At 36.8% G+C, this 18,477-nt stretch overlaps 2 protein-coding genes across 3 annotated transcripts; one reads left to right on the forward strand and one right to left on the reverse strand.

The window, feature by feature from the left end:
- Positions 1-10,020: 10,020 nt before the first annotated feature.
- On the forward strand, positions 10,021-12,000 carry emc (Basic helix-loop-helix domain-containing extra-macrochaetae). The gene has a single exon (XM_012282325.2). It carries the CDS (start codon positions 10,536-10,538, stop codon positions 10,914-10,916), a length of 381 nt encoding a protein of 126 aa, XP_012137715.1. The 5' UTR covers positions 10,021-10,535; the 3' UTR covers positions 10,917-12,000.
- A 1,242-nt stretch (positions 12,001-13,242) lies between these two features.
- Positions 13,243-17,425, reverse strand: Psa (puromycin-sensitive aminopeptidase). 2 transcript variants are annotated; one of them, XM_076530129.1, is made up of 4 exons: positions 17,089-17,425; positions 16,487-16,731; positions 16,195-16,342; positions 13,243-15,876 (listed from the first exon to the last, which is right to left on the reverse strand). In XM_076530129.1, the coding sequence occupies exons 1-4, from the start codon at positions 17,215-17,217 to the stop codon at positions 13,801-13,803; spliced, it is 2,598 nt and encodes an 865-aa protein (XP_076386244.1). In that variant the 5' UTR covers positions 17,218-17,425; the 3' UTR covers positions 13,243-13,800. The 2 variants fall into 2 exon arrangements, with proteins under 2 accessions (XP_076386244.1, XP_003702012.2); XM_003701964.3 differs by lacking the exon at positions 16,195-16,342 and adding an exon at positions 15,993-16,143 and having other exon boundaries at positions 17,089-17,421.
- Positions 17,426-18,477: the final 1,052 nt, after the last annotated feature.

Below are 18,477 nucleotides of genomic sequence, written 5' to 3' on the forward strand. Positions count from 1 at the left end.
ATACAATTTGCAATCGAATCGCTTTTATACGTAACGAGAAACTGGATTGGAACTGGATCGAAAATAACTACGACATTCCTTCGGGCCGATATCAGTGAGATGTTTTTAACCGTGACCAGACGCAACAGAACGCGATGCATGGTTTTAAATAAACCGTAATCGAGTACGCATTACATAAATCTTTTTCGAGCTTGGACAAGTTAATCGACTATTTTACTGCGAAGAGCCGCGCGAACAGGTCGCATAAATTATGCTGTAATTGCCTGATGACTTTTTGGAGGGAACGAGAATGTGTTCAATGAGACTTTCTAGCGAAGAGAAAGAGAAACAAATATACGTACGCGTATAACGATCCTCGCAAATTCTGTAAAATATTATACAATCTGCTTGCCGGAGCATCGAATCACACCTGGTGCGTGCGCTCATGCAAATCAGGGTAGAAAAACGTTGAATTCCTTAGCCGGAAGGACTTTAAGCGGTGCTCGTGAGGAATTTTAATTAATCGGTTTTTTGTTTCCATGAAAATTAATAATCGGATGTAATTATGCATAATAATCTTGCCTCGAGGGATAAAAGGGCAGAAATATTTTCTTTTTTGAAACATGTATACGTAGATTATATTCTAATTGAACAATTAAACAGATACAACCTGGAATTAATTAAATGGCACCTCTGTAATTAACTGCCTTTTCGATTAAACTTAGCATCGCTGGTACAATTATCACCTAGGAAAGAGGCGACACTAGAAAGGAAACCTGCCTCTTATTGTTAGAGAGAAACAGAGGACACAAACAATTTAAATGAAATCAAAAGAATCGGGAGTGCATGGTGTAGAAGTATGGCGGTCGAAAAAGAATAGTTCAAACCTGCATATTCACCAGTAATTTATTTCTAACAAATATTTTGTCATATCTCTGTAACACATTCATCTGTAATTTCTTGTGATATATAGTTTTTCATTTTCTTACAAGTTATTTGTAATAATCATTTCCGTAATACGTATTCTTCAAATATATTTTGTAGAGCAATCATTTTGGTATATTCTTTTCTTTTCAACTTTTCAACGCCGTAAAATTGATAAAATACCTCGAAAGACAATATTAGTAATATACAGAAAATTTATTACAAACATATTCCAAATTATTAGAGATTGACATGAAAGTAGATTTGCTCGATTTAAATTTCCCGCTCGTTTGTGCAAGCAATTTAAAGGGGTAGCGTTTTCGAGAGATCAAAGGTGCCGACAGAGAGTGTCTGGTTAGGTTACTCTGTGTAGCTTTACTCTATGTAGGAACTATGGATTCTGTGCAAAAATTGCTTGTTAATTACTTATTATGTTTTTGTTATAATATGAAGCAATATTATAATGTAATATGTTATGATATAAAGCAATAAAATTTTGTAAAACCAACTGTAGTCTTCAGTAACTTCGAATAAATATTTTTAAAGTATATTTTGTGCTTAGAGTCAGATGGTTAAAAGAAATGCTTTTGCTGCCTATATTAGAAATAACACTTGGATCACAGCTCTAATCGAAGTACCGTTCCTACATAAAGTCGTACAAGTACAATCTCGACACGAATACTCCAAATGCAGTTTCATTGTACGCTTTGGAACACCGTCAATCAGAGCATGAATCCATCGATCGAGTTTCGTCCATTTTATTTGCTTTACTATTCACCCTCGATTAGCTAAAAAGGAAGAGATCCATCGTTTCATGGGATTACAGAATAAAAACAATTACAGGAGAACGTCATACCATTGACAATTGATTATACATCAAAGATGTGCAGATGAAGAGTGCGCCAAAGAGGTGTCGGCATCGATAGCGTTCAGCAGAGAGGGATATTTCAATTTTGGAGACTTCAAATTTTCGATTTAGAAATTTAGAAATGTAGAAATATGGTCATTTCAGAATTTGGGAATGTGGAAATTAGTACATCTTTGATCATCATTATTATTGTATTAATCTTAGCAATACAATTATTATAATATTTATTGATTATATTATCGATTATATAGATTTATATTACATATAATATATTTTATATTAATTGTATCAGTCTGATTAATGCAATTATTACTATACAACCTAATAATACATCAGACTAATATAATTATTTTCTACAATTATTAAACAAAATTTATCCAGATAATTCTAGATAAATATAACATTTACTAGGACTAGTTTATTCCGAAATAAACGGTAAAAATTTCTCCTCCGTATTCATCGTGTTCTCCCAACAGATTATGTAACAAGCATGTCACCCCGTCTGTCGAGGGTTAATTTCGAATGATACTCGAGTAACCAGGAGTCAATGAAGATCCGGTGATCGTGAGGGGACTACGTGTCCAGCATACAAATGATTTCCTCGTCGCGTTAGTATTCTTAAGAATTTTCATGTAACGTGTTACTATTCCGGTTTCCAACTGCGGACATTAATGTTTTTCTCAAGCGACTACGTCAAGCGCCCTTCCGACGACAGCACGGTCTAAAAGTGTGTTGAAAACGAACCCAAGCGCTGAAAATAGTAGGTCGAAAATAATTATCCCACAAGGTTCGATGGAAAATGAAGCTCTCCTCGGTAATTAACGCTGAAACCCCCGAGTAATTGTGAACGTTAAAAAGTGTTGGACTATAGCAATTTACTCGTACATGCTTATCTCGCGAACTTAATGCCGAGAATTTACGTTTCTCATGCTAATTGAACCTGTATAACTACCTAGATAATGCTGTATCTGTACGCGCTACTGTTTTTCCTTTTGCGCCTAACAAGAAAGACGTTGGGCTAAAGCAGAAATACCGGAGGCGATCAATTAAACAATTAATTAATGAAATTAAGGAGGTTAAAGCTGACCGGGGCTGTTAGTAACTAACATTCTACCACGATCCGTAATGAAAGATAAAGGAGAAACTAGCGATATCGTGTTTCAATTATAGAATAGCACCTCATACTTTGCTTAATAGAGTGATACGGAAAGGTACAAGTATTGGGCCCGTGATATCGCGATTTCGTCTGTTTATTCCCCGGGTCACGGCAATTAATGAAATTAAGGTTAAAGCTGACCGGGGCCGTTAGTAACTAACATTCTACCACGATCCGTAATGAAAGATAAAGGAGAAACTAGCGATATCGTGTTTCAATTATAGAATAACACCTCATACTTTGCTTAATAGAGTGATACGGAAAGGTACAAGTATTAGGCCCGTGATATCGCGATTTCGTCTGTTTATTCCCCGGGTCACGGGCAATTAATGAAATTGAGGTTAAAGCAGACCGGGGCTGTTAGTAACTAACATTCTACCACGATCCGTAATGAAAGATAAAGGAGAAACTAGCGATATCGTGTTTCAATTACAAAGTAGCACTTAATACCTTACTTAAGATACAAAAAGTAAGTAAGTATTGGGCCCGTGATATTGCGATTTCGTCTGTTTATTCCTCCGGGTCAAGGGAACTATTTCTTAAACAGGAAGGTCAAGAAGTCAATGAGATCCGGTTGCTCAGGTATGTTACCGTGCAAGTGCCCGAGTCTCACGGGCGTTTCGTTCGATTTTATTCCCTGTAATTTTCCATGGAATCCTTCTGCTATCTGTCTACGTCAACAGACACCTCGCTGCGACGCTCAGCGACGATCTCTTCATTGCTACCTTGCCTATTCTGTCCTTCGATTACCTAACGACTATTCAATCGTTGGTGCTGTTTTCGATAAAAAATTGCTTTGACATGTGTAATTGCTCGACGTCGGATAATTATAGCTCTGATTTTCAAGTGAACAATTTTCAGAGAAAATTTATAATTATGGACGCTAGAATCTGAATCGAACAGCGTCAAATTTTTCGAAGTTCTTTGGTTTCGAATCAGGAGGAGGTAAGGAATTTTGGTGAGCTTGAAAGACTTCTAACTTTAAGAACTTATAATTTTGAAACTTTGAAAATTTGCAAATTTATAAATTTGATAATTGGAAGACTTCTAACCTTGAAAAGTGATGTCAAAAATGTATAAATAAACTACAAAGTCAGAAGATTGATCTCTAAATATTAAATTTGCTTTTAAAATTTTATAATTTGCAAATTTATTTGAAGATATCAAATACGCAAAGAGTATTACATCACCGTTTCAAAACACTACATGTATTCTCCTAATTTCTGCATCAATAATTTATCATGTTTTTCGTCTAATCCACACATCCGCCACATCAGAATTTTAACAATTAGCGAAGACCTGCGAATTATGCGTTTCCGTCATATTTCCCGTTATACTCCGTTCTTTCAATCCAACGCCTTCGCTTTTAGCAACCGTTGAAAACTGCAACTTCTATCTCGGCAACTATTCGTCGTATCTAAAATCTTTATCACGAGGGGATTTTGCGTGTAGTGAGGCGCGCCTGGTTTGCGTTTTTGATTATCACGCTCGCATCTCCCTTATGTCTTCCGTTTTATACGCCAACAGCGTATTTCGCGCAAGCTCATTATTTTATCCATAACTGTCTATATCTTCCGCTTTCAATTTTCTTTTATTGCGAATTACAAGTTTTTCGTTCGGCGGACGATCGATTCCTCCACGCAATATTCAATCATTTCCCTTGTTAACCATCGATCGCGGTATAAAAAAACGCCATTATAGCGTTGCCGTAGAAAATCCGATCTCTTTGCGATATCAGGTAACGTGCTTATCTCCTATCTATGGCTAAGATCCCACTTCGCATCACGAAATACGCATCTCTCTAAAATTAATGCTTTTGTATAGTAACTTTGTATAGCAACTAAGTCTCGTTAACTTTTTTGCAATGATATGCAATTTGGTGAGAATTGTTTGATTCGATGAGACAAATGTTATGTGATTTTAAGTTAAACAAGGTGTTCTTTAATGGGACTACTTATCATAATAATTACTATAACCTACGACTGTATTGAATACAAAAACAGTTAGGAACAAATATTTGAACACGAACATTGATGAGGATATGAGGATGTATTGCTACTTCTGGAGGTGGCAATGGATAATAATAGATAAACATTTATATTTAAATATATTAAAAGAAAATTTACAAAAGTGCAGATGAATTAGAATGAATTAGATGAATTTTATTTTCAGCAAGACTGTGACGCGAAACATACAGCCTATATGTATAGTGCGTTAGTGGTTGTTAATACCAATACTCCCCACAGGTTAGCAACTCCTCCACAATTGCTCGACTTAAATCCTATCGAACATGTATGGAAACTAGAAAAAAATGTGCGAAATGATATAACGTCGAAAGAACATTTGAAAGAAATATTAAAAAGAGAATGGTGTAATATAGAACCTGACTTCGTTAAAAGTTTGGTGTTGTCAATGCCCGATATATTACGTGAAGTGATTCGCCGGAAGGGTTATCATACAAAATGTTAATTTATAAAATTCCTGCTAAAATAATTGTAGCAATAATTAAGTGTGCGAATACTTTTGTCCCGGCGATTTCTTACGGTCTCGTGAATTTCGAGTCATTTCAAGTTACTACGTGATGTTGCCTTCGGTTTTGGGTCATTTGTTGCTGTAAGTGTAATGTTTAACATACAGCTATATATGATTAAATATACTTAATAATATAGAAAATATTGTTCTTTTTCTTTCTATATTTCAAGTGTACGAATACTGTTGTCTTCCGCTGTATAAATATTTCTCATGTTACATTTAACCGTCATATTACATTTAATGCAAATATAAATCTCCTCTTATCTAATGCTAACGTGAAACCACTAAATATGCGATTTATAACAATTCACGGTTTTGGCACTCGACTGATACTCAGATACCTCATTTATAAGTAATCCAACGTTCGTTCGAAGTGCAACAGTACTTTAATCATATCATACAATCTTGAAACCAATATTGGAAATGTTTACGAACCCAAGTACAGATAATGCTCAACGAAAGATAATAAAGTTCACTCGCACTTACATTAAAGATTAAATTACTTCAAAGCTTAGAAATATTACATTTTCCATATGTTCAGGGTAGAAAATACCGGGGATCATCGTCGAATACCACCCCTCCGTACGTCAGCATCAATACACCCTGTGGATTAGAAAAGAGCTCGTCACCTCGGGTCCCGACGCAATTTCGTCGGGATCGCTCAAGGGACTCGTTCCGAGGCATAGCATAATAAAGGACTCCCTCTGTTCTGTGTCCATAGCGCCGGACATCGGGTGGGTTCTTGTCCCAACCGGTAACGAGACTCCGAGTAACCAGAGACACGAGGAGCGAGCTGGTGAACGAGCGCCAGAGAGAAAGAGAGAACAACGTTGTATACACGCGAGCACGCAAGTCAAGAAGGCAAGAGTCTCGACGCTGACACCGCGAGTACGTGCATATATGTATAGAGAAAACCGTAGCCGGAATCATGGTGTACACTCGAGTGCAACGTGCACTTCCTTCGGATTACGGACATGCGAACTTGACAATTTTTTCGAACGGGGTTTCAAATTTAGATGTCGATCTTACATTTTTCGTTTTACAAATTTTCAAATTTTAGCATTGCAATATAGATTTCTTAATTTGTACATATTGCAAAGTTTGCACTGGTCAGAATTTCCCTGTGCACAAACTTGAAAATCCCTGAAATTCAACATCCTCGTATTATCTTTTCACAAATTTCGAAATTTCTATACTCCTACATTTTTTAATATTCAAATTTCCAAATTTCCCTACTTGCAAATTTACAAATCCCTAGTCTCTCTACTCACAAATTTCCAAATCCCTAAATTTCCCCATTCAGTAATTTCCAAATTCCCAAATTTCCCCACTCACAAATTTCCAAGTCCCTAAATTTCCCCATTCAGTAATTTCCAAATTCCCAAATTTCCCCACTCACAAATTTCCAAGTCCCTAAATTTCCCCATTCAGTAATTTCCAAATTTCCAAATTCCCCCATTTATAAATTTTCAAACTTCCAAATTCCCCCATTTACAAATTTCCAAGTTTCCAAATTTCCCCACTCACAAATTTCCAAGTCCCTAAATTTCCCCATTCAGTAATTTCCAAATTTCCAAATTCCCCATTTATAAATTTTCAAATTTCCAAATTCCCCCATTTACAAATTTCCAAGTCTCTAAATTTCCCCATTCAGTAATTTCCAAATTCCCAAATTTCCAAATTTCCCCATTTATAAATTTTCAAATTTCCAAATTCCCCCATTTACAAATTTCCAAGTTTCCAAATTTCCCCACTCACAAATTTCCAAGTCCCTAAATTTCCCCATTCAGTAATTTCCAAATTTCCAAATTCCCCATTTATAAATTTTCAAATTTCCAAATTCCCCCATTTACAAATTTCCAAGTTTCCAAATTTCCCCACTCACAAATTTCCAAGTCCCTAAATTTCCCCATTCAGTAATTTCCAAATTTCCAAATTCCCCATTTATAAATTTTCAAATTTCCAAATTCCCCCATTTACAAATTTCCAAGTCCCTAAATTTCCCCATTCACGAATTTTCAAATTCCCAAATCCCCCATTTACAAATTTCCAAGTTCTCAAATTTCCCCACTCACAAATTTCCAAGTCCCCAAATTTCCCCATTCCCAAACCCCACCCACAAACTGAAAAATTCCCCAAATTGTCCAAATTCCCAAATCACCAAAAATCCAAACGTCTGAATCTCTCCCAAAGTCCAACCTCCCATATTAAAATAGCCTAATTTAAAAATACCTAAAAATGTGATGAAACGAGGGCAACAGCTAGTTACGATATTTTCCCTAGGGAAACCAGATTTGCTGTCGACTGTACAGGTTGACGGTGCACAGTGCCGAGCTCGTGAACCATGAGCATGCACGAGGACGGTGGTTGTTGCCGTTGACGATGTTAGTGCGACGATGCATCAGTGGTGGTAGCCGTGATGGCTAGTGGCTGGCGCCGCCGGACGTTCAACAATGGTCGTGTCTCCCTTCTCTCTCCTCCACCCGCGCCTAGAACCCTTCACGCACACCGTGCCCCTCACCCCGCCCGCGGACTGCCCTGTCCCCCTAGCAGGCTTTAGTGCGACGTCGCCCTTCTCTTCCACGCCCGGCTTGTCCCGCCGACGCCTCTGGTCCCATGGTCGTCAAACACCCCCGACTACGGTCGGCTTTGAACCGAACCAATTCGTTCGAACAAATTTATCAAGCTAATCGGCACAGCGAACTCCCGCTGGAGAGCTCGCGGGCAATGCCACGCACTGTCGACAGAACGATATCTACGTTTTGAGATAGATGTAATAGAAAATGTGAGATATTACGTTTGATAATAGATATGAGAGGAAATATGGGATATGACTGTAATAGAAAATGTGAGATATAATATTTGATAATAGATATGATAGAAATGTAGGATATGACGTTTGGTAGTAGATATGATAGAAGAGATGAGATATAAGGTTAGTTCATAGATCTAATAGGTAAATGTGATAGAATTAGGGGATTTAGAAAATTTCGAGAGGACTTCGGGATTTGGAAATTGGGAGCTTTGAGACTTGGGAGTTTTGGTATTTTGGAGGTTGGAGATAGAGGTTTGAGAATTTTGAAATTTTTGAACTTAGGAAGCTGGAGATAGAAATTTAGGAAGTTTGGACTTTTTAAATTTTTGTGATTTTAGAATTTTAGAATTTCGAAAATTTTGATTTATGAAATGTTGAAAGTATCAATTTAAAAATTGGATATTTTGGTACTTTCAATTTTGGAATTTAAGCATTTGAAAATTTGGAAATGATCAAATTTAGAGTTAAGTAATATATGATTTTATAATTTTATAAATTTGTATATTTTAAAATTTGAAGATTTGGGAAATTTAAAAATTAATCTTTTAAATTGAAAAATTGACAATCTATCAATACCCGTGACTACACGTCACATACCCATCACTAGATTATTTTATACAAAAGATGCACCAAACAGTAAAATTTTTAATTAGGTATTTTCAAGAAAGATCCCATTATATTTCAGTATAGGTCAGAGAATTTTTGTATGACATCATTTGCAAATTATAGTAACAGATGTATTACTCATATCTAAAAAGTGGATCTGATTAGTTTGTAGGATCAGGATTGCAACACCTGGTCTCTCACGGACTTTCGAACAAAGTGTTTATTATTCGCAACCACTAATTGAATCATGTAATGTAGGAGTATTAGAGATGGTAACAAAGTAGTCACCTACATTCCTCAGAGGTCTTAACGGTTCTACAGGAAAAAAAATCGGATATTATATAATTAATCACTAATTATGAGATTTAGGCTTCGTAGAATTATGGAGATGGATTATTGAGAGACATAACGAGATTAGTTAATTAAAAAGTAATGCAAATAATGCAGTCTGAATCGTGAATACGTAATAAATTCTAACATTTGACTTATTTCGTGTCTTTAATAGTAGTAAATCAGTGATGTGCATCTATGCACGGCGAGGGCAGCATGCAAGGACGTACAAGTGTCAGACACTTACCGATTCTGATGGATAAACAATTCTTCAATTTCAAAATTTCTTAACTTGACATATTTATATTTGTAATTTTTTAAATTAAAAAATCTCTAATCAAATTCCTAATTTTCTAAATTTGAAAAGTTCAATTTTCAGAAATGCCAAATAACAATGACAAATGACGTTCTACCTGTGAAATTTGATATAAATTTATATAAAATATTAACAGAAAAATAAACGATAATACAATTCCTAATTAATAATTTAAAAAAGTTACCAATTAACTTAATACCATGCTATAGGTATACAATTGTTCTAAAAAAAATCAATTCTTCATTCGTTCGTTCTAGAAAATAATCTCAGATGTTATGCTCGATAATAAATATCGAGCGTTTTTTCAATAAAATAAAAGTGCATATACATAAATATTTACCAAAGTGCACATATAAATAGGTTAGATAAGAATCCGTTTCGTGAGCGGTTCAAATCCAACGCTATTCTATTCCGGCAGCGATTGCGCCGTACGGGTAGTGGAGGCGTCGCGGTAGAACTGCGAGGGGTGGGGGAAGGCTATAAAGACGCGCAGGTGAGGGGCGGAGGCCAGTTGATTTCGATCTGTCGAGTGCGACGTACAGTCCTTATTTAGTACGCTGCACCGTTCTCTTGCACATTCATTGCGTTCGAAAATTTGCAAACTACATCCACCGGATTTACCAGTTAGTTCGAAAATGTTCTTCGCGAGTGAAATTAACTCGTAATAACCTCTCATAAAACTGTGTGTGACATTCGTGTCCGAGCTAAAAGCGAACTAAAAAACTAAATTATATAAAGTGGACAAGAGTAAAGAGAACAGAAAACGAAAGACTTCGAACAGTCTATTCTTCTGTCTCGTGCACTCACTTTGTTGGTGGGTTGGTTGGATCGATAAATATACGGGGTGTGTGTACGTGCACTGTCCGTTCGACGGATAAGCAGCCGCACGTTTCGAAGGTGTGCCCGATCAAATTTAATCAACGACCCACATTTTTTCATCAACAACACGCTGGTGTCCGGCGATAAATTGAACATTAACGCATCGACTAAAGAAAACACTCACACGACAATGAAGGCGATGGTGGTGAGTCCAGTGGGCGGCAGAGTACCGCCAAGCCGAGGTATCCTCCACAGTAGTATCGGAATCAACGGGACTCGTCGCGATTTGGAAGCGGAAGAGGTGGCCGCCTATCTGACGAAACTGAGATCCTTGGTCCCTGACATGCCCAGGAAACGGAAGTTATCGAAGCTCGAAGTCATACAGAGGGTGATCGAATACATCTGTGATCTTCAGACTACTCTCGAAGAGACGAACGTCCACCACGAGTCCAGTGTCGCGAAGACGACGCCGAGACAACCCCTTCAACCGCTACTGAACGCCACGACGACCATTCCGACGACGACGACGACGTCAACGACCACGATGACCGGTATGGTCGCGGAACGGTGACCTGTCTCGGCGAACGAGCTCCAGTGAGGTCCAGGTCGCTGCAAGCTTGTGCTCGTGGACTGACGAGTCGGCCTCTGAATTTCAACGTCGTGGCACTGTTCGTGTCTTTTTCGGGGAGTCGAATCGAGAACTCAGGTCTTTGTAGCAACGTTTTGTTAGGGCGTTACTGCTGAAGTTTCGTGCTCATCCTCGAATGTAATTTCTTGACGATTCGAAGTCCAGAAGGAACCTGTGTCAGGTATCGGCGGAGGAGATAGATTTTAAGCGTTTCAAAACCTGACAGGGGAAAGATGCGTTCGACGTAGAAGAGAAAGGAAGTTTAAAGAGAAGCAGGAATGAAAACGACGATGAAGAAGAAGACCTTACGAATCTAACCTCTTTCTTCGAGAAAATGTAAATACTTGTACATAAACTCACCGCATTCCTCGCACGATCTCTCATCTTAATCAGCTCACTTCCTTTTATCCTTTCCCTATCCGATTCTTGTAATCCTGTCCTAATCCGAGCTGCGTTATACATGTATCGTTTCCCGATATCGTAACGACGGTTGCGCCCATTTCTTTTTACGTCGATTTTCCATACTGTTCCATCGCAAACTAGTAAATTTTTTTACATTTAATTGGTTTCGATCTTCCGTTACGATCGGTTAAGGGCCTCGTTTTAAAATCTTGTGATAGACTCATTTCCGGGAAACATTATTATTGACACAAGTAAGGATCAAAATTATGTTAATATAGATATGTATATCGCGCCCGACCAGTCGTAAATGGTTCATTTTCTTTCGTAGTCGCGTAGAAAAGAAATGTTTATCGTCATGTTGAACAGAGTTTATATTATTTGAACTCCCCTTGTAGATAATAAAGCGAATTATTTGTATTATGTTTATTATTACATTAATCACAATGTCGATACTATATTATTATTATTACATGATTATTATCGTTGTTATTGCTTTTCATATTATAATTTAGAGATTTCTCCGTAACTATTGTATATTCGCGAAGACTGAAAGGCTGTAAAGTGTAAGTATATTGTCGGGCGAGTACGCTCGTACGCGAAATAAATGCAAACTGTGTCCATACGATATTATCTTTGTATACAGTTATTTCATTGCAATTACCTCGTCCTTATTAAATTCATAATTAAACATATAGAGAACGGAAACGAAAAATTCAAATCGTTTATATCAACATAGTTCTATAAATTATGAAATCTCTTGACATTTCGATGAAAGGTAAAAGTAAAAATGCACCTCGACTGTACATACGTACTTTTTTATAGATTTCTCGTATAAAAAGTATAAACTTGTACCTTTACATTAAACAAAAATTCTGAACTTTTTAAAAAGATTTTGCTAAAATAAATTTCATTCAATAAATCTAAATAAGTTTGAACAAATCTGAACCTCTGAATTAATATCTGACGTAAAATAAATTTGAACGAATAACAAACTTGTAGTTGACAATTCTGTAATTAGTTTAAATAGATACGAATTGCATAAAGCGAAGAAACGAATAAAAATGTATAGATAAAAGAAGAGTGGTTTAAAGAAGATCGACGATCATCCCCGTAAAAAAAGAGCTTCCATGATGGTCGCACATAACGATCCCCATCGGCAGTTTCTTGTTAGGTCGTTTTCCCGCTTCCTACATCGTTGAAAGCGATAAATCCGCGAGTGTCCCATGATATACGTACACGCATGAGGGTGGGGTTAAATAGGCACACGTGTACGTAATAATCCACGCACACGTGCGAGGGAGGAGCGGTGGTTGTCTTCGTCGGAGAGAACCTAGGTACGCGTGGACGACGTATCGTTACAGGGTGTAGGAGTTCGCAAAGTTCGTATTGATCGGGTTTCCCTATCCTGGGTCGCGTGCGCGTCCTGGGAACCTCGGCTTCATAGGATACCCACGGGAACTGATTCCATCCGACTGACTGTGTCCCTGGCTCTCGTCCCTTTCGACCACTCGAGCTCACTTCGTATTCATAGCGCAGAACGATGGGGAGAGAGAATGGAGAGAGGGTGGCAAACTACTCGACACGAACCACCACTGCTTCGGTGGATGTACGCTAATAATGAAAGTGGAGGCTGACTCACGGTGTGTGTGCCAGCAGCACACCCTCCTACGCAAGCTAAAAGCACTGATCGATGCCGGGTATAAGAAATGCCTTGTACTCCGCAATCGTTACCTTGTAAGCGCGTAACGATGCTTAAGTGTCTGACATGACTTTTACTTGCCTCGCACAGAGTAATCACGTAATTCTAGGGTGACGATCGCTTCGATGAATCTTAATCTACGGAATGGAGGAATCAAACGAAATCCAATTTTCTTTTTCTTTATATTTCACACTTTTAATAAAGTATATAAAATTGGTGTCTAATTAGCTCATTGTGTCAGGTTCGTTAAACGTGGAACAAGGCGTTTTAAATGCTAGTTCAGATACAAGCGTAAAAGTATTTATTTGAATTTTCACAATTATGGTGTGTGATATAAATGTATACTGTAACTATACGCTTGTTTCCTTTTTTTTCCGTTTTACTTACTATATAAAAGTAATAAACACTAATGCACAAATTCAAGACATCGTATTTCGGAAGAAAAAAGTACACGTTTGTGTATTATAGAACTGCGAAGAAAATAAATGCCATAAAGTTAATGCTGCGATATAAAAATGCCATCGGAATACGAATTATACTATAAATTACAATTCATTTCTTCAATAAATTACAAATCATCTTTTCAACAGTCGCTCCAAAGAATTTTCAACGAAACAACCAGTAACTATGACGTAATCGTGTATCTTTTGTATGTGAAGGAAAATACTATGATGCCGTAACAAAACAGAGACGAGAATGCAATGCAAGAAGTAACTCGTGTTACTACTAAACATTAGTGGTCAGATACTCCTTGATGGAATCTTTATCTCTAGAAAGCCATGCCGCGTTTAATCTGATGGATTCGATACTCTGTTGAACTGTTCTTTCGGTTCCGGGTGTTGGGTGATTCTCGAAAAATTCTTCGACATCTTTGGCCCATTCTTCGGTGACAAAGTTCTCTGTGGTAAATTTGACCAATCTCGAAATTAGGAAACCGCCGCCGTAACGATCGAGCAACGTTTTCCAATTTTTCTTAAAGAAGTTCCATGCCATAAGACGACCTTTGTATGTCATTGCTACCGACATGATAGCAAATACCGTATCTTGAGCCCTTACTTCGTCGCTCATGGCAAAATCAAGAACCTTCGTTAATAGAGTTTCATCTTTGATCGCGCCTAACGCTCTCAATATTCTGTCCTTCTCTTCATGCAAATCTGCTTCTCGATAGAGCCTTAACATTGTTTCATACGTATCAGCATCGCCGACAGAAAGTACAGCTCGGTAAACGGGGCTGCGTAAATCAGCAGCAAGAAGTGTTGTGCCAGAAACATGTAGTTCAAATCTCTTTTTTGCTTCTTCTATGGTCTCTTCGTCGTTCAGAGCGGCCATACGACCCAGCACGAGCGACCGTAGAAGAGTGTCTAAGTGACTTTCGTTAGGTTTAGGGTCCCAACCTAATTTGGTGGTAATATCGCGCATTAAATTGCGCCCATATGCCATGAACGAGTCCTCGAAATCTAAGTGAGAAACAAGAACTCCGATTTTCCCTAAGCTATTGACTATACTAGACCAAACGGTATAGTTATCTTCCTGTTGAAATGCCTGCATGAGTTGAAGCACTTCCACGGTAGAAGCATGGCCAGCTTGTACCATAGCGAACAAATCATCTAATAGACCCAACCTATCCAGAGGAGGTAGCTCATGATTTTTAACAGCAGGCAGTAAAAGAGATAAAGCTTCTGGACTGTAGTGAGTCCTATAGAACCCGATTGTTCCGGGATTAATCTTTACCCAATTGTTTTCAGCAACATCTGTGACTCGAAACTCTTTAGTTTTTTCATCCAATAGTACTTTAAATATACTTTTTTCAGGATCCTTGGACGTGCTTATACTAATTGGTATAATCCATAAGCTGCTTCCATTGTCTGAAGAGCCATCAGCTAAAAATCTTTCTTGAGACAATGATAAAATTCGATCGTTGCCTTCTTGACGATGTTGAACTCTAACAACGGGGAAACCTTGCTGTTCGGTCCATGCAGACATTACGCTACGTACATCTTTGTTGCTAGCTTCTTCTAAAGCAGCCCAAAGATCTCCGGTTGTTGCGTTGCCGTAGCTATGCTTTTTCAAATACAACTTCATGCCCTTTCGGAAATCATTCTCGCCAATGTAAGAGTGCAACATTCCAATGACACATGCACCTTTATTGTAAGAAATATCATCAAAAATCTCGTCAATTTCAGAAGGATGACCAACTGGTACTTCAATCGGATGACTGTTTTTTAAAGCATCTAATTCCAACGCTCTGATAAACGTGTCAGTTACAAATTGTGTCCAAATATCGTACTCTGGGAACAAATAAGAAACACATAAAAATTCCACGAACGATGCATAGCCTTCGTTCAACCATAAATGCGTCCACCACTCCATGGTTACAAGATTTCCAAACCACTGATGCGCTAATTCATGCGCTACGACTAAAGCTATCCATTGCTTCCTGACGGCAGATGTATTTTGTGGATCTACTAAAAGACAAGTTTCGCGATATGTGACTAGACCCCAATTTTCCATAGCTCCAGATGAGAAGTCAGCAATAGCAATAAGATCAATTTTTGGAAGTGGATAGGCAATCCCAAAATAAGCTTTAAAAAATATTAACACTTTTGTTGCTACTTCTAGTGCAAATTGTCCTTGTTCTTTTTTTGACTTCGGAGTGTACACTCGTACTAGTACATCGTCGGCTGTACTTTCTATGTAATCAAATTCACCAATCACAACTGCTACTAAGTACGTTGACATAATTGGGGTCCGCTCAAATATCAAAGTCTCAGTTGATTCATTTGTTTCTTTACTTTTTACAGGCTGAAATAAACAAATGTTTCACTTCAATTATATAACTACATAATTCTATTAATTTTCATAAGTTAAAAAAAATGAAACAAAACAAAATATAACCGCAAGTGCTAGGCGCTGCTTACCATATTGGAAAGTGCTGTAAGACCCGATGGTACATTTAGAGTAATATCAAATGTAGCTTTGTGCGCTGGTTCGTCCCAGCATGGGAAGCAACGTCTAGCATCTGTTGGCTCGAATTGAGTTACTGCTGCATGTTTAACAGTTCCATTTGTCCTGTAAACATAAAAGTATTTTATTATTTTAAAAGTATTAATTCCTGCTCACCATGTTTGATAAGCCAATAACTGGTGAATCATGAGGAAGTACAAGCTGTATTGTGAAAGTTGCTTTTAAAGCTGGTTCATCCCAACAAGGAAATAGTCTACGAGCTGACATAGGACATAAGTAAGTTACCGCAGCATATTTATCTTCTCTATAAAATATTAAATCTTATAACTGAAGAAGTTAAATTCTATGTTTATATCAACTGATGCAATCTTTTTCATAATAAAAGAAATGTACTTCCTGTTTTTCTAATATTTAGTTGTATTATATGATATCATAGAAATTGTAATACCCAATATATTTGCTTCTATAGAAACCCTTCATTTTGTCATTAATTTCTCCTACAAATTCCAAACTTATGTATCCACTTTTCCCAGATGGCAACTTCTCATCAAATACCAAAGTAGCAGTTTCTTCTGTTGCGCATAGTTCAATCTTTGATGTTGGAATAACTTTTCCATCATTAGCATTGAAAGCTGCAGTTTTAATATCGATATCCAATGAATTTAAAACAATAGTATCTGTAGATTGCTTTACCTGTAAACATTTAAAATCATTGTAAGTATACTAAGAAATTAAAAAAGGACCAAGAAACATTTGAATATTAAAAAGGAGTAAAGATTTCTCGTGTAATAATCTTATCATGCTTTATTTTTAACAACTGTATACACTCTCAAAATTTGTAGTACAGATAAAACAAGATAAGAGAAATGCCCATAAATTTATTGCCACTGAAGGCAATATTGAAATTTGCCCTACATACAGAACATGAATTTTATAGTGATGTTTGCCATATGGTTAACACCTTCTGTTTTATTATTCGAATTATAAATTTACAATAAACAGTACGAATAAATAACATTTTAACAAGTAATCCAGATTGATCGCGCTTACGTCAATGTGCACATCCTCTTTGCCATCGAAGACAAAAGTTTTAAGATTCGGTGACAAAACAATATGATAATGGCAGGGTAGGACGTCTGTAGGCAACCGCTGAAATGGTTTCTTTTCTGTGCTCGACATCGCTCGGTATTGAATCGCGACCCGAAAAACTCTTATATATCGAAAAATCTTAAAAGCCGTTTTCAGTTTTCGCTTTTTGCCGACTCACAACGCGAAAGTACGCACTAATACAGAACTTCTTAAATCATTGTAGACGCATGCGCAACACGCATACTAACTACGCCCTAGTGAAAATAAAGCGGACGCATAAACGTGCGTAAACGAACATGTGCACTGGGGAACAAATCTGGCATCTCCTGGGGAAAATAGCGATATAGGGGAAGCATAGATATAGGAATAAATAGATCACAAATAGACATATCTAATAGTTAGATAGAAGCAATATGAAACGCGACTAAGTTTATGTCAATATAGAATGAAAAAATATACAAAGTACATACGCTGATAGACGATCGGTGATTGGTTAATGAATTTCATTCTTATATTATTAAAATAACTTAACAATTTGATAGTTTCAATATTTATACATTTTATTTGTTAACGTCATAAATTTTTATTATCAATATATAATTGTATTTCTCGTGAGAGAAGAAACTATATATATAAAGATCATCCACGTAAGTCTGAACTCTGAAGTTGCAGAATTACAAACGTTCGTCTTGCCCGCGAAATTTAAACGCAAAATACGTTGTAGAAGACAAAAGTGATAGTTATCTTTGAATGATAATTTTTTTCCATTCGTATATCATTCGTATATCATTTCCTACATCATCGACAAGATACAGTATAGTGTGCGAATTGTTTTAAACACATAAACCATATCTTCGGATCCACGGAATATATTGCAAATAGCATAAAAATCAATATTAATAAATATATAGCATATTAATTAATAGAATCAATATTAATTAAATAAAAAAAAAATGGAACAAATGGCGCCATCTCTCCGGCGAACAAGGTGAACTACACGGTTTTGAAACTGTAGTTTCATTAGTTCGCACGCGGTGCCGCTAGATGGCGTCATGTGTATCGTTTTTATAGAGTTTGTTTTTCTATATTTAAAATAGTCAATTAATAATAACTTTTAAAAATAACTGATTTATTGAAATTGATTTAAAAAATATGTGGTTTTGGATTCAGATTTGATTATGGAATTAATAACGAACGTTTTTCTTTTAAAAATACAATTGAGCATAAATAAAATTGAATATCAAATACAAATAAAATTCTTCTTTATCAACAGCTTGAAAATAGAATTCTTCTTGTCCGACGACAACTCCGATGATCACCACATTTTCGATTTAATGCAATTAACATAGT

Source organism: Megachile rotundata, chromosome 3, assembly GCF_050947335.1.
Source record: "Megachile rotundata isolate GNS110a chromosome 3, iyMegRotu1, whole genome shotgun sequence".
Taxonomy (NCBI): domain Eukaryota; kingdom Metazoa; phylum Arthropoda; class Insecta; order Hymenoptera; family Megachilidae; genus Megachile; species Megachile rotundata.

Excerpts from the sequence above, each read along its gene's own strand:
- Psa (XM_003701964.3), bottom strand. The coding sequence starts at position 17,217 with ATGTCGAGCACAGAAAAGAAACCATTTCAGCGGTTGCCTACAGACGTC. Across the intron at positions 16,732-17,088 it reads AAGAGGATGTGCACATTGAC|GTAAAGCAATCTACAGATAC; the intron begins GTAAGCGCGATC and ends AAATGTTTACAG. Across the intron at positions 16,144-16,486 it reads TATAGAAGCAAATATATTGG|GACAAATGGAACTGTTAAAC; the intron begins GTATTACAATTT and ends TTATGTTTACAG.
- emc (XM_012282325.2), top strand. The coding sequence starts at position 10,536 with ATGAAGGCGATGGTGGTGAGTCCAGTGGGCGGCAGAGTACCGCCAAGC.